This window comes from Larus michahellis, chromosome 4 (genome assembly GCF_964199755.1).
Source record: "Larus michahellis chromosome 4, bLarMic1.1, whole genome shotgun sequence".
Taxonomy (NCBI): Eukaryota; Metazoa; Chordata; class Aves; order Charadriiformes; family Laridae; genus Larus; species Larus michahellis.
This window is the reverse complement of record NC_133899.1, coordinates 40,501,278-40,516,514: the sequence shown is the minus strand read 5'-3', so window position 1 is coordinate 40,516,514 and position 15,237 is coordinate 40,501,278. Positions and strand designations below refer to the sequence as shown.

At 38.9% G+C, this 15,237-nt stretch overlaps 1 protein-coding gene across 4 annotated transcripts; it reads left to right on the top strand.

The window, feature by feature from the left end:
• Positions 1-3: 3 nt before the first annotated feature.
• Positions 4-14,664, top strand: CPSF2 (cleavage and polyadenylation specific factor 2). Of its 4 annotated transcripts, none has more exons than XM_074584186.1 (15): positions 4-160; positions 1,732-1,917; positions 3,407-3,566; positions 3,655-3,760; positions 4,879-5,008; positions 5,337-5,452; positions 6,033-6,220; positions 6,727-7,017; positions 7,766-7,866; positions 8,191-8,391; positions 9,029-9,181; positions 9,752-9,977; positions 11,606-11,905; positions 12,878-13,012; positions 13,118-14,664. In XM_074584186.1, the coding sequence occupies exons 2-15, from the start codon at positions 1,769-1,771 to the stop codon at positions 13,208-13,210; spliced, it is 2,349 nt and encodes a 782-aa protein (XP_074440287.1). In that variant the 5' UTR covers positions 4-160; positions 1,732-1,768; the 3' UTR covers positions 13,211-14,664. The 4 variants fall into 4 exon arrangements, with proteins under 4 accessions (XP_074440287.1, XP_074440285.1, XP_074440286.1 ...); XM_074584184.1 differs by lacking the exon at positions 4-160 and adding an exon at positions 1,089-1,178; XM_074584185.1 differs by lacking the exon at positions 4-160 and adding an exon at positions 1,100-1,182.
• The last annotated feature ends 573 nt before the right edge of the window (positions 14,665-15,237 follow it).

Genomic DNA, 15,237 nt, shown 5'->3' with positions numbered 1-15,237 from the left:
GCTGCTAGAGAGAGCAGCGGGACAGAGCAGAGTTAAAATCTGATAAATCCCGAGAGATCTGCACACAGGAACTGCTGCACGCCCAGTATTTCTAATCCTGCTCAGATGCAACAGCAGCCTAACGAACAGGAGGGCCATCGGACCCATCCTGCAGGACACGGTGAGCTTCCAGAGACCTGTGGCTCTCAAATCCATGCATAGGTCTCCCAGAAATACCCCTCACCAACTCCCAGCCCTGGGAAATTGGGGTTTATCCCAAACAGGAGAGAAATATGACATCTCTTACAACATCTCTGGCAAAACAGCTCTGTTTAAATGTTCTGGAGTTATTTACCCGTTAAAGTAACTCCAGTGATATCACCCGTGGGTGCCTCACAGCCACCCTGTTTCACCTGTGGGTGACCTGTGGCCACCCCATGTGTCACCTATTGGTGTCCCACAGCCACTGCATATCACCTGTGGGTCGCCCAAGGCCACCGCACATCACCTGCCGCCGGTGCTCCACAGACACTCTGTGTCACCCATGAGCGCACTAGGGATGTCCCACATCACCCAGGGCCACCCCATGTCACTCGTGAGTCATCCAGGGATGCCCCACACCACCCATGGGTGCCCCCATGGCCAGTACAGGCCATTCAGGGGTGCCCCCATGGCCACCCATAGGGACATCCCACGTCACCCATGGGTGCCCGCCTAGGGACACCGCAGGTCACCCAGGGGTGCCCTCGGCCACCCAGGCTGCTGCCCAGGGCTCGGGCCGGCGCTCACGGTGCTGACCCACGGCAGGGCCCCGCCGGCCTCCCGGCTCCGCTGGGCGCGGAGAAACGCTGCCCCCGGCCCGCCTAGGGACCCGCCCGTGCCCGCCGAGCTCCCGGTGAAGGCCGGTACCACGGCAGAGCCTCCCCCCTTTCCTGCTTCCTCCCCCCGTTACCGCTCCTCGCCGCCGCCGGGCCTTGCGCAGCGGCCACACCAAGGGCAGGGGGCGGCACCAGCAGGCCGGGAGAACCCACAGGAGGCGGGGGAGGCGGGTGCTCCCCCCCGGCGGCCCGGCGGTGGTGCCGCCCGTTGCCCTTTCACCCTCCCGCCTCCCTCTCCCCGCCTCCCCAAGATGGCGGAGGGCGCCGCGCCGGGTGGAGCCGGTGGCCGCGCTCCCCGCCGGCCCTGAGGGAGGCCTCGAGGCAGGTAGTGGCGGCAGCTCGGGGGGCAGCGCGGCGGGCTGGTCCCGGGCGCGCCGAGCCGAGTCCTCCTTTCCCTTCCTCTTCTTCCTCTCGGCTGTGGAAGGGGCCGGGGCCGGGCCCGGCCGGCGAGGAGCACCCCATCAGGGCCGGCCGCTGTCTCGACGGTGGGACCCGGCGGGGCCATCCCTGCAGAGCCCCCGACCCGCCCGGTGCTGTGCGCTCCCACGCGCCGGGCAGCCGCCAGGCCTGAGGGGCGGCCCCGGGCGCGCCATGTCCGGGTGTCCCCGTCCGGCCCTGGGGCTGCTGTTAACTGCGCTGCTCCGCGTGATACCTTCTACTTTATTGTAAAAAAAAACCAACCACAACCTTTCCAATAACAAAAGACCTACATCAATCAAAAATTAATATCCGAGACTTAATTAATACGCAGTAGCTGTATTGAACAGTATTCACAACTGTTACCTGCGTATTCTCAGAATCGCATGAAGTTAGATCAAAATAAATAGACTTTTCCTTTGCATTAGTCAATGAAACATTTTCTTCCTCCATCCAGATTAGTTCTTTTGGAGATTAAACGCTTGGAGAGCAAAATGACGTCGATTATCAAGTTGACTACGCTTTCAGGGGTGCAGGAGGAATCTGCCCTTTGCTATCTCTTGCAAGTAGATGAATTTCGTTTTCTTTTGGACTGTGGCTGGGATGAAAACTTTTCTATGGATATTATTGATTCCCTGAGGAAGTAAGTAGTTCAGTTCATACACTTCTTTTTTTTTACTAGGTCTTGTCCTTTTCTGAAAGTTTTCAAACTACCATGCAATGATATGTGTATGGTGATGTTAAATCCAAAATTGTTCTTTTTTGTTGTTTAAAGTATGTTTTATGTGAAGGGAATGATGCTGCTGAAATATTTCCAGTAAAAACTGGTTGTTTTCTTGTAAGTCTAATGAGTTACCTCTGTTAACTGTAATTCTCAAACTGCTGTGTGTTTGTTTTGGCTTGGATGTTTTGTTTTTTTCATAAACATGAAACAGAGCAGAGTTTATGGGAGACTGACCTTGGCTCTAAACTAATTTGGAATGATTAACTAAGTTTTAAATGAGAGAATCCTTAGTGTGTGTAGGCTGAATACAAAGTGATTCAACTCATGCCTCTTGTTTCAGGTTGAATAGATTTGTCAGTCAGGAAAACGGCTCCTGTTAGTTGTCCCAGCCCTGCAAAGAAATAAACCTGCCTAGACTTTAGTACTGAACTTCTGCAGGTTCACAGCAAGGAGCTTTGCTGATGCAAGCATTGATTACAGGGTTGAAACATGTAAATTCCTGAAAGAAACTAAGCTTTGTGATGCTGTTTTTATAGATTCACTTTTTTAGCATTGACAGACATGTCATGTTTGAAGTCTTTTAATTGAGGATTATTATGTACTAAAGATAATTTATAAAATTTTTTGAGTGTCTTATCTGAGAAGCAATTAGATAAAAATCATCTTTTTAATAATAGCCATCAAGAAGAATGTGTGTGCTCTCGTTACGATGTGAGGGAACAAAAAGCTTTCAGCCCAATTTGTATTTTCATTTGTTGCGTATGTTTCACACCCTCAAGTTTTTCAGTTATGATAGATAATAAGTTTTTAGTCTGTGTTCTTAGTTTGTGTAACACTTTGCAAGAAAAAAATCTTCTGTTTTTAAAATGAATAAACCCCCAGAAATTTATGTGCCACTTTTCTTACATGATGTATTCGACCTTTTCTGTTTTTGTAGAAATACATGTTGATTTGACCCATACCAGTTTAAGGATTGTTGTGTTTTTGGTCCTGTTACTTGGTCTTTCTTATCAGAAGAAAAGTTGTGGTCTGTTTTAGGTTTTTAGATGTATAAATAATTTGTAGCACGTCTGCACTGACAATATTTTTGGCCTCTCATTTAATGTACTTTCTGGTGTCCAAGTATCTATTAAGGTCTTTCTAATCAAGAATTTGATAGAAAACTTACGTCTTCCAGACCTTGAAATTATGTTTTCATAAGTCATCTGCATTTTTAAGTACTTAAACATTTGGAAATATGTATAACTTTTAATTATTATTTTAAAAACTTTGTTTTAAACGTAGAAGTATTTAAGTTTTCTTGTTTGGCATTCGGACTGGGTATATATTCTCAAAAAAGCCATAATAAGGAGTATATAACACCATACAGAGCTCTTTTCACCGACTTCTGCTATCCCTCTTTTTGTAGACATGTACACCAGGTTGATGCTGTTCTTCTTTCTCACCCTGACCCTCTACACCTTGGTGCTCTTCCATATGCAGTTGGAAAAATGGGGTTGAATTGTGCCATTTATGCAACTATTCCTGTATATAAAATGGGACAGATGTTTATGTATGATCTCTACCAGGTATATTTAAGTTGATACTTTCATACACAATGTCTTTGATATGGTAGACTGCTCCAGTTCTTGAATGCTCTATACTTATTTGTTTCAGTCCCGCCATAATACTGAAGATTTCACACTCTTTACATTGGATGATGTAGATGCAGCCTTTGATAAGATACAACAGCTGAAGTTTTCTCAGATTGTGAACTTAAAAGGTAAAGTTGTCACCAAGTTTCAATAAGTGACTTTTAGTGAAAGGCAACAGAGTCATTACAAGTTAAAGTAACTTTTTTTTAAAGGGAGTAGGTTTCGAAATGTACATTTCGCAGGGCTGAATTCAGTAGCCCAGTGTCAGTCTATATCAGCTGAACGTTTGCCTCAGTAATTGTATGTGGAAATGGATAGAATTTCCACTCACTGAGGAGGGGGTCACGACAAAGCATATTTAGACGTTTGTTTCTCTTTTGTGTTTTTTTGTAACTTGGAATTTGCTCATGTGTCTCAAAACCATTTGCTCGTGCCTGGTGGTGGACACCGCAGAACCCTTCACTAACCAGTAACTCGAAGGCTTTCTACAGAATCAGTAGGTTGCAGAGATTAAGTTACGGCGTGTGGATGATTTAATGATGTCTTCACTGACTCTGAATGGTACTCTGTAGCTTATTGCTGGGAACTCTGGCATCTGGAGAACCAGCAGCTTTTCACTCTTGTTGAATTTAAAGATCAGAATGAAACGGAAGCCCTGTTCTTAAACAAAGACACGTACAAGCTGACCACCAGCAGCTTGCTTCTGAGATGCAGCATCTGCCAGTTCCCGAATCTGCCAAAATACTTGCCCCGTAATTTGGAAAACAGAAATGGAATGCCATCCTTGAGAGGCTGCTGGCCCTTTTTCAAGATATTTGTAGCAAGGCTGTGTCTGTGCTGCCAACTTTTACATCTTAAAACTTTTTGAAAACATGCTGCTTTTTTCATATTTAACGGAAGTGATTCAAAAAGACGTGATGGATGCATCAAAGTAGATAATGCATGTTTTAGTTATTGCTAAAGCTGTAAGCTCTGCAGCGCCTCTGAAAACCGGTGGGAGGTGGAAGGAAGAAGTGATCTTCGCTTTAGTTTCTTTTTTCTGGGGGCAAAATTTAAGTGAATTGCAAAAAATTTCCAAATTACTGGTTAAATGGGAAGGACAGATGTGTTACTGACTTTTCATACTTCATTTGACTTTTTTCCCAGTAATAATTTTGGTGTGCAGTTGTTTAAAACTACTATCTTTTTTTCAGAGTAATGGATTTTAATACATGTAATATACCTAAAATACTGAAAACTTTTGTAGGCAAAGGACACGGTTTGTCAATCACACCATTGCCAGCTGGCCACATGATAGGAGGCACAATTTGGAAGATTGTCAAGGATGGAGAGGAAGAAATTGTTTATGCAGTGGATTTCAACCACAAGAGGGAGATGTAAGTTTGACATAGCAATATATATTTCTTAGATGTTAAGTGTACATCATTTAGTGTATGATAAACAGATACGGAAGTAGCAGGGCCTTTCCAGCTTTAATAAGACCACTGATTTCACTTGCATTCAGATTAACCAGTTTGAAACAAGCATTAGTACTGGGTTTCTTCATTCCACTCAGTTTTTGTGTATTTGTAAGTTTGAAGCAGGAAACATTCAGCTACTGAGTAGTTTGATTTCTGTACACACAAACATCCGGAAGCTAGCTGTCTTCTATTTTCCTTGTAAAATAGAAATGCAAAAAAGTGAGATTTTGCCTTTTTTCCACAGCCATCTGAATGGATGTTCCTTGGAAATGTTGAGCAGGCCTTCATTGCTTATTACAGACTCATTTAATGCTACTTATGTACAACCCAGGAGGAAGCAAAGGGATGAACAGCTACTGAGTATGTATTCTGTTTGGGCTTGAAACTAGCAGTAATGAGATTTATTAGCCACTGTATATTTAAACTGTTTTTCTATGAGAAATTCATCAGCATCCAAACTAAGACCCTTTATTAAAATTTTAAAAATTTTGAATTATGCTTTTCTGATGGTACTGACACTGTGGGTTAAACATTTTCCTGAAAATGATTAATGGTATTTGAAAACAGTGTATTTTCCCGGTATCAATTAGTGTCTTCTTAAGGGATTTTTAAACTACCTTCTTCAGCACACTTTTTTTTTAAACTCCGTTTTACTAGTTAGTGGCTTTGTTGTGTTGGTTTTTTTTTTAATAAAAAAAAGAAAAAAAATGTAGCATCAAGACAGTGAGATATTCAGAGCTACCAAGAAAACTCCAGCTCCCTTTAATTTTGGTAGAAATGTGGTTTTGGATCTCTTTTGAAGTTTAGTTTATTTCTGTGTTCAATTTGCTTTTGATTATGATTGCTAGTGTGATAAAACAAACAAAAAACCAAGCCATAAACATTCTAATTTTGGTTCAAAGGTTAAGTAGGTTTTTGTTTCGTTGTTAATTCTTCTTAGCTAATGTTTTGGAGACATTACGAGGTGATGGAAACGTATTAATAGCCGTGGATACAGCAGGCAGAGTTCTGGAACTTGCTCAACTTCTTGATCAGATCTGGAGAACGAAAGACGCAGGATTAGGAGTCTACTCTCTAGCACTTTTGAATAACGTCAGCTACAATGTAGTGGAGTTCTCTAAATCACAGGTTTGTTTTGATTTTTAAATGCAATTATGAAGAGGGCAGTGGAACATGTATGCAAAAGCATTTCTTTTTAACAGTAAAGAATGGCTAAATACTGGGCGTTGTCCTTATTCTATAGTGCATGTTTGTCTCAGTTCTTTTGATTAAGTAACACAGAGTCCAGTCATGGCTATGGGCATGTTTCTTGGTACTCATTTCTGTTTTTATCACAAGAGTCGTTAGCATAGAATCATAGAATGGTTCGGGTTCGAATGGACCTTAAAGATCATCTAGTTCCAAGCCCCTGCCATGGGCAGGGACACCTCCCACAAATACATAGTTTATAGCTGTTAAAAAAGAGGGCTTAAAGTACTTGTTTCTGCGTTGTTTATGGTCAGCATTATTTCTACGTTTGCTGAGAAGTATTGATGTAATCACGTGCATATTACATCCTGTTCTTCATATCAGGTTTGTACGTTATTGTGGAACTTGTGTTCTTATAGCTAACTCTTTCTTAATACTTATTTTAGGTTGAATGGATGAGTGACAAGTTGATGAGGTGCTTTGAAGACAAGAGAAACAATCCTTTTCAGTTCCGCCATCTCTCCTTATGTCACAGTCTGTCTGATCTGGCTCGAGTGTCTAGTCCAAAAGTTGTTCTTGCCAGTCAACCTGACTTAGAGTGTGGTTTTTCTAGAGATCTTTTCATTCAGTGGTGCCAGGATTCTAAAAACTCTATAATTTTAACTTATCGCACTACGCCTGGAACATTAGCACGATTCCTGATTGATAATCCTTCTGAAAAAGTTATAGATATTGAGGTGAGTTGTCTGTATATTTCAGAGTTTTTTACTGTGGGCCATCTGGGGGAATATGACCAAAAGTAAACTTACAGTTTGCTTTTTGACTACTGAAAACGTTTCTAGTGGAAAGGGGAAATCTGAAATCAGTATGTTGCATGTTTAACCAATTGTGGGATAAACTTACATAAAAATAGGTGTCTTATTAGGAACTACAAAATGCTTTTTGGTGGTGTGGTAAAAATAATAGACATGAGCAAGAAGTTGCTTTTAAATATTTATCTTTAGACTCCACTTTCCTTTGTGTTTTTGTTGTAAAGTGACCTATACTCTAATTTTATTTTCAGAAAACAAGAACACAAAAGTTACCATTGTTTTGCCTGCTAGTATGACTTGCCAGGTTCTTCTGGTTTGATGTTAGTGACGCAGAAATTAAAAAAAACACTGCTCATCTCAGAGTATTTGTGTTCACTTATTGGAAAAGTATTTCCTGAAGATGTTTTAAGAAATTTTTGTAAAGCAAGTTTATTTTAATACCTTCAGAAATGCTCTTCTCTTAAAGTAAACTTTACTAGTTGATAACGTTGTCATGATGTTGCCACGCCAAGGTGCAACACGTTTGCATAATCTTGTCTTGTATGTGACATACAAGTCAAGTTGTACTTGCCTTTGGTACTTAAATACAAATATTCTTGTCAGCAGCATGTAAGAGAAGTATTAAAATCATGTCAACTGCTCAGAGTAGTGTTAATTTTAATTTGATCTGCAGTTGAGAAAACGTGTCAAGTTGGAAGGAAAAGAACTTGAAGAATACCTAGAAAAGGAGAAACTAAAGAAAGAAGCAGCTAAGAAGCTAGAACAGTCTAAAGAGTAAGTATATTGGCTGTTCCTGCATTCTGCTGTTACAGTCAGAGTTGAGATTTCTCTGTGATCATTGTGCTGTTGCAACCATTTATGGGGATAAATGAAGATCCTAGTTCTGGTAGACCTGAGGAATCAGGAATGGTTGTCTTTAATCAGTTGTGTGATAGACCTCTTTCATCTGCCATTTGACTGGGAGCTCTTTCTCAGACACATGAACTGCCCTTGGCCTTGGTCAGTGATATGTCAACTGTTATTTTCCAGTCAGTGTGTTTGTGTAATATTAAACCAGAAGAAAAAGAAAGTGCTATTATTTTTTGAATATCGTTTCAGGGCAGATATTGATTCTAGTGATGAGAGCGATGCTGAAGAGGATATTGATCAGCCAACCGTACATAAGACCAAACATGATTTGATGATGAAAGGTGAAGGTAGTCGGAAAGGAAGCTTCTTCAAACAGGCAAAGAAATCTTATCCAATGTTTCCAGCCCCTGAAGAAAGAATTAAATGGGATGAATATGGCGAGATTATCAAGTATGTGGTGGTAATGCATACTAACATGTGGTAGCTATGAAATAATTCAAAAATAGAAGTAATAAAAACCATAATTTTGTGCCTTTTGCAGCACTGCTGTATAGTCTTACAACTGCAGTACTTTTGAACAGTTAGGACAATTTGTGCTAAATCTCACAGGAAGCTTATGATAGGACTGAAGCTGCAGAGTGCTGGTCCTTGACCTGTGCTCACACCTCTAGGGATGTATTTCCACTCCAGGCTTTTTTTTTTTTGACTTTTATCTTAGAAGATTTTTTTTTAATATGACTTCTTTTTTCTGCTTTAAATTACACATAATTTTCATAAATCTGTAATGAGGGGAAAGAACATTGTTCATCGTAGAAAAATCTAGCGATACTTGTCTTATTTGCATAAAGAATACTTGCTAGAAAACTTCCATTTGCTAGTATTTCCCAAGATATCAAAGTTCTTTTTTAAGATAGGAAAGTGATATTTTCCAAATGAGCTCTGTTCAAATATGGAAATATTGAAGGCAAGTGTAGTAAAATTGTTGTCAATAACGAATCAGTAGTAATAGCATTGTTTGTTTTTATATTATGTAGTGCTTTGGTTTTACTGTAAGACTATTAAAAGCAAAATACATTTCATCCTTTAGACCTGAGGATTTTCTAGTTCCAGAACTTCAAGCAACAGAAGAAGAAAAAAGCAAATTAGAATCTGGTTTGACAAATGGAGAAGAGCCTATGGACCAGGATTTATCAGATGTTCCTACCAAATGTATTTCTGCATCAGAATCGATGGAAATTAAGTGAGTGGCTTTGTTGTTCTTGTCAGTTCTGCTCAAATGGAGACATGAGTACAGTGCAAATTGGGTAAAGGGATAGCTTGGAATTAAGAAAGTGGGAACGGACTTGCTTTTGGGTTTTGCCCCCACGCTGTCTAAGTTAGTTTTTTACTAGTCTTTCTGGCAGCATGGTACAGAGCCTTATAGTTCTCCACTCTTAATTGTTCCCTGTCTAACGGAGACAAGTCAGAGAGTGAGGAAAAAAAACCCAATACAATCACATGTTAGCATAGATACTCTAATGTATATATATTTTGTTAAAAGAAGAACTTATTCAAATGTGCTTATATCATGTTTTGGATAAGTGTAAGTGGATCATGTAAGTGAATTTTGGGAATTTATAGTGTTCAGTACATGATGATGATTGACAATTCTGTATTTTACTGATGCACAATATAACTTGTGCTGACAGCTTTTGCTGATGTAGAATAATTTCAAAATGTCTTCTATTTTTAAATGAAATATTTTGGAGCATTCGAAGGTTTAATCTTTTAAACTAAAAAAATGTATTCTTGGTGTTTTAATTCAAACTAGAGCCAGGGTTACGTACATTGACTATGAAGGACGCTCAGATGGGGACTCAATTAAAAAAATAATTAACCAAATGAAACCAAGACAACTGATCATTGTCCATGGACCACCTGAGGCCAGTCAGGACCTTGCAGAATGTTGCAGAGCTTTTGGTGGAAAAGATATTAAAGTTTACGTGCCGAAACTGCATGAAACTGTAGATGCAACCAGCGAAACTCACATTTACCAGGTAAGGTACTGGAATTTGTTAGTTGTGTTTAAAAGCTTAAACATGAGATCAGTGTATTTTTACCTCTAGTGCAAAAGGAAGGGTTCTTGTCCGTGGGAACATCAGTTTGCTTTACTCAAGTCTTCATAGATTTATAATGCTTATATTTAGAGTTCCACTGTACGCTGCTTGCAGTTCAGGATTCTTTTTGGAGTCCGAAGGGGAGCCTTAAAGAGCAAAGAGGGGGAAAGAAAAAACTAAATAGTACCTGTGAATGAACGTGTAAAGATAGGAGCAAGTTAATGTTAAAAATAAATAAATAGGATGCCCCTACCCCCCAGAAAAGAGTTAATGTGATGGTTCTTGGAATGTGAAGTTATGATAATGTGTTGCACAGCATTAATATATTACATTTAATCTTCATGGTTAAGCTCTAAACAAAAAGCTTGGGTAACTTGTGTGAAGTATATGAAAACTCTGTATGGTCCCAATTCAGCTTTTGAAGTTGTTTAGAGGAAAGTCTCTCACATGCAGTTTAGGCATTAGTCTTTTATTCCTTCTGTCCTTTTAAAGTTAATAGAAAAACATCAGTAGAATTGTAAAAATTACACTTCTGCTTCTTTCGAGAGAAAAATCTGTTACCCTATAGGAAGTGGAAAGTTCCAATTATTTAGAGATATGCAGTTCTGACAGTCTTAAAACAGTGGTGTTTTCTTTGTTTGGTTTGTTGGTTGTTGGGTTTTTTGTTGGTTTGTTGTTTTGGTTTGGTTTGTTGGGGTTTTTTTGAGCTATATGGATTGCTAACGTGTAAGAAATCACACAACTGTAACTTTTCACAAAATATTTAACTGAGTAAAATTGTAATTGCTTTGTATTTAATTTCAACCTTTATATAAAAAGGGAAATTCAGTCTTCTGCTTAGCTTTAGTTTGTTTTTCTGTTTGAAGTACACTGGAGACACGGAATTAGAAAATAATAGATGTGAGTGGGGCATCAGAGTCTTTTGAGTGGACTGTGCTGCAGGTGGATAATTAGCTGCAGTGTCCTTCATACAGTTGCAGCCTTGATTCCACTATGGGGATCGCACACAATCTCATGTGGGTAACAGCCTTTCAGAGTAGGGCTTTATTTAATGGGTTAAAATTCTGGAATGCCCCAGAGGAATCAGGGTAAAGTAATGTTTTGGTCACTTTAAAATCCGATATTTACAACATCCCTTCTTAAAATAAAATATTAATTCTAATTGTTTCGAAGAGTTGAAATTTGGAACTGCTGTTTAGTAACCTAAATGTATCGGTAGAAACTTTCCTTGAAGTTACTAAGGCCAACTGAGGAGTTCCTTGGCTGCAAAAAAGGTTTCTGATGTTTTAAAAGAAATTGATTGCTCTTGCTGTAACTTTAACTCAAGTTAAAGGTATTGATCTCTGCTGTCTTTTAAGTTGAGTAGTGATATGAGGGTTATACAAATTATGCTTTGAAAGTATAGAACATCTTGTCTTGGCGATACCAATTACCTCCTTTTCCTCCCCAAAATCAAACCTATGTGGAGAGACAGCGAAAGGAAAACTGCTGATTTTGAAAGCTTGAAGTAAGACGTCTCTCTGTGTTTTCCATCAAACTAATAGTACTTCTATTTTTGTGCAACCCAGGTCAGGTTAAAAGATTCTCTTGTCAGCTCCCTTCAGTTCTGTAAAGCCAAGGATGCTGAGTTGGCTTGGATAGATGGTGTTCTGGACATGCGAGTTTCCAAAGTGGATACTGGAGTTATTTTGGAAGAGGGAGAGCTGAGGGAAGATGAAGACTTAGAAATGCAAGTGGATATGCCTTCTTCAGACTCTAGTGTCATTGCACAACAGAAGGCCATGAAAAGCCTCTTTGGTGATGATGACAAGGAGATGTGTGAGGAGACCGAGATCATTCCTACTTTGGAACCTCTGCCGCCTCATGAGGTACAGAAATTAAGCTGACCTGGACTTCTTTATTTGAAGAGTTCCTGTATTCATTTGTGTTTTTCTAGTGCTTAGAGGTTGATACTGTGATCCTATTCAAATGAAAGCCTAACTGAAACTGGATTTTCATGCTTGGTTTTCTCTTTGTTAAACCTGGTGCGGTTCTTTGTTCAGATTTTATGCTTTTCAGCAAGGATGATCTTTTGCATCCGCTAACAGTGCCTAGCGCACAGTGCCATCTATTTATGAAGATAAGATTTTTAATTAGCATGTTTCATATTTGTAGTTCCTACTTGAAGAGTTGGAAATTAATTGGCGCTTAGTCACTCTTAGATTTTATTATGTTTCGTTGATGCTTTGGAGGATACTTCCATATATATCTTTGAGATACAAATCTTTGAAATTCATACGTCTGCTTCTATAGTAGTGATTTGAGAGTTCATTAATCTTTTCTGTAAATTTATTTTTACTCTTAAATTAAAATACTTTGCATACGAGCAGATATTATTTTATCTTTTCATTGAATGATTACAGTGCCTTCTAATCTTAGAATTGCTTTTTAAGATATTGTTGCACAGTCTTAAATGTAGCCTGTTCTAGGCGCTAGATAAGTGTGGAGACAACTCTAAAGTCTGTTCACATTCATGACAATGGTCATAGAAGTATGTACTGGTCACCAGTACAGCTTCCTGCAGCTCTGTCCCTGGCATAACATGGCTTGGAAGAGGGATCTTCAATGGCAACTTTCTATTTGTCTTCAATATGTGAGCAAAGAAGGGAACTTTTCCTTTACTTGTCAGATAAATTCTAAGGCCTTCCTACCCTGGAAATAGGTGAACAGAAGTAGAACCAATCTTTTCATTTATAGTCCTGTAGTCTGGGCAACACTGCCGCCAACACAACGCTAAGGAGGTCTTTGGAAAAATGGAAGTTAAGTAGGAGAAGTATTAAAATTGTATGTGTTATTTAAAGGTTCTTGGACATCAGTCTGTGTTTATGAATGAGCCGAGACTGTCTGACTTCAAGCAAGTTCTCCTGCGAGAAGGTATACAGGCTGAATTTGTAGGAGGAGTGCTTGTGTGCAACAACCTGGTGGCTGTTCGCAGGGTAGGTGTTCTATGTCTTAAACTCTTTGGTAAATAATATTCTAAATGAAACTTAACTTTCTCATTAGTGCAAAGATAATAAATTGAAACATGTCTTTTGTTTCAGACTGAAACAGGGCGCATTGGATTGGAAGGCTGCCTCTGTCAAGACTTCTATAGGATAAGAGACCTTTTGTATGAGCAATACGCTATTGTCTAAGGAAAGTGCTGCAAAGATGTTTTTACTTGAACTTTTAAAAAGACTATGGAGACTTCTCCCAATTTTGACTTTTTGTAGTTTTCTAATTTATACAGGGGAAACCTAATGCATAAAGAATAATTAACTACCCTGAACATGTAAATAACTGCTGCTGTCGTTCTTCATAAATCTGTTGGTACATTCCATGTAGTTGACTTTCAAACTGTTACGACTTGCTGTCTCCCACATAACATTATAAATCAGTTTATGACTACGAACCCTTCTCAGGAAAGGTTAAATTTGTCAGGACATGTTTTGATTTCATAGATTCCCTGCCAAAGAGCACAAAATATATAAAAGTCATTCTGTTCTAAAATAAGATTAGATAGGGAACTGTGGGTTTCTTTTGGTTTTGTTCCTTTTGGGTTTTGTGTGGTGGTTTATTGTTTTGGTTTTTTTAAATAACTTCAATTTAGGTGACAGTCTTGAGTCTGTCTCTTTTTCTTTCTTTTTTTTTTTTTTCTGGAGGTTAGTTAAAGTACATTTTTAATAGCCCACTTAAAGCTAGACTACCTAAACTTTCCCCCAGCGTTAATCTGGCTGCGTCTTAATGTTGTGTCTGCTCCATCTGACTGATTTGTTCCAGAACAGCATTTCATATTCTATATAAAATATTAATCGGCAGGATCAAAAAATTGCTTTGGAAAGGTACTCTAAGAAGGCTGGATAATATTGTCGGGCAGTTTAAAATCCAGTAATTGTGTGCTTCAGAGTAACTTCTGTACAAACTTACAGAATTTGTAACCTCTGGCTTTTGCAAAATTATGCTAACTATAAAATCTCTGAATTCTGTTTTTAAGGCTTCAGACTTTGAAAGTATTATCCATGCACTGCTGTTTGTTCAGAGTGCTATGAGCCAAGTTCAAGAAGATCCTTTATCTTGAAATCTGAGTTCATGTGATGTATTCTAATGCTTTTGTGCCACGTTTCCTTCTAGTTGCATGTTTTGTGCCATTTTTCATTCTAGTTGACAGTGGGTCTTACTGTAGCTGCTGATACTAAGAATTAACCTTACTTTTTAGGTGAAGACGAGCACAGTTTTGGGCGTCTTAATTTCTCAGAAATGAATTTATGCAAACAAATGGCCTCTTGAGAGTTTCTTTAATCCCTTTTTTTCCCCTTTTCACATGTGAACCACCAGCTTTGGCAGTGGAGGGTTGCTTGCTTGGTTTTGCATACAACAGCAATGTAATATGTGCTCTCTGCGTGTATGTTTAAATAAAACCTTTTTCAAAAGTGTGAAAAAATAGCCCTGTGGGCTATCAATGGAAGGATAATTTACTTTGCAATTCATTCTTGACAAATAGCTTTCTATCTGATCTACAGACTATTCTGTTTAAAATAGTAACTTAGACCTGAACTGCATGTAAAAAAGAAAAAGCCCAAAAAATAAAAACCCAAAACACCTGCTAGAACGATGTACTAAAAATGTAAAAAAACTTGAAAATTTAATGCTGAGTGAGAATGTATTTTGTTACACAAAGAAAATCTTGGCTAGGAATGACTGAATAGCTCAACGCTGTTGTTTTGTGTTTTTTTTTTTCTTTCTTTTTAAACAGTGTAGAAAAATGTTTATTTTCCATTGCGTTGATAGTGAGAACTTCATAGAAATGCCCTGGTTTTGTAGCTGTTTGGTAGGAATGCTATGTAAATCTATATGATACTGGATGCTTGTTAGTGAATACTATTGTATTACTGTTGTTGCTGATACTAATGAACTTTTATAAAGTGAGTTACTTTGTACATAATCATATTGACCTTAGGACTTCTAACTTGAGGGCTTAGGGCGGGCAGAAATCACACATGCCTGCGGGGAATATACTAATAAAGAAAAAAAAAAACAACGTAGGAAATCAAACTAAAAATAGTGCTGTTTTTAAGAAAGGGGTAAAGACAAGACAGTGAATTGTAAACCTTTCTATCAGTTTTGTTTGTTTCTTTTTTACCCTATTGATTCAAATTCAGTTAAGTGACAAAAGTTTGGTGTT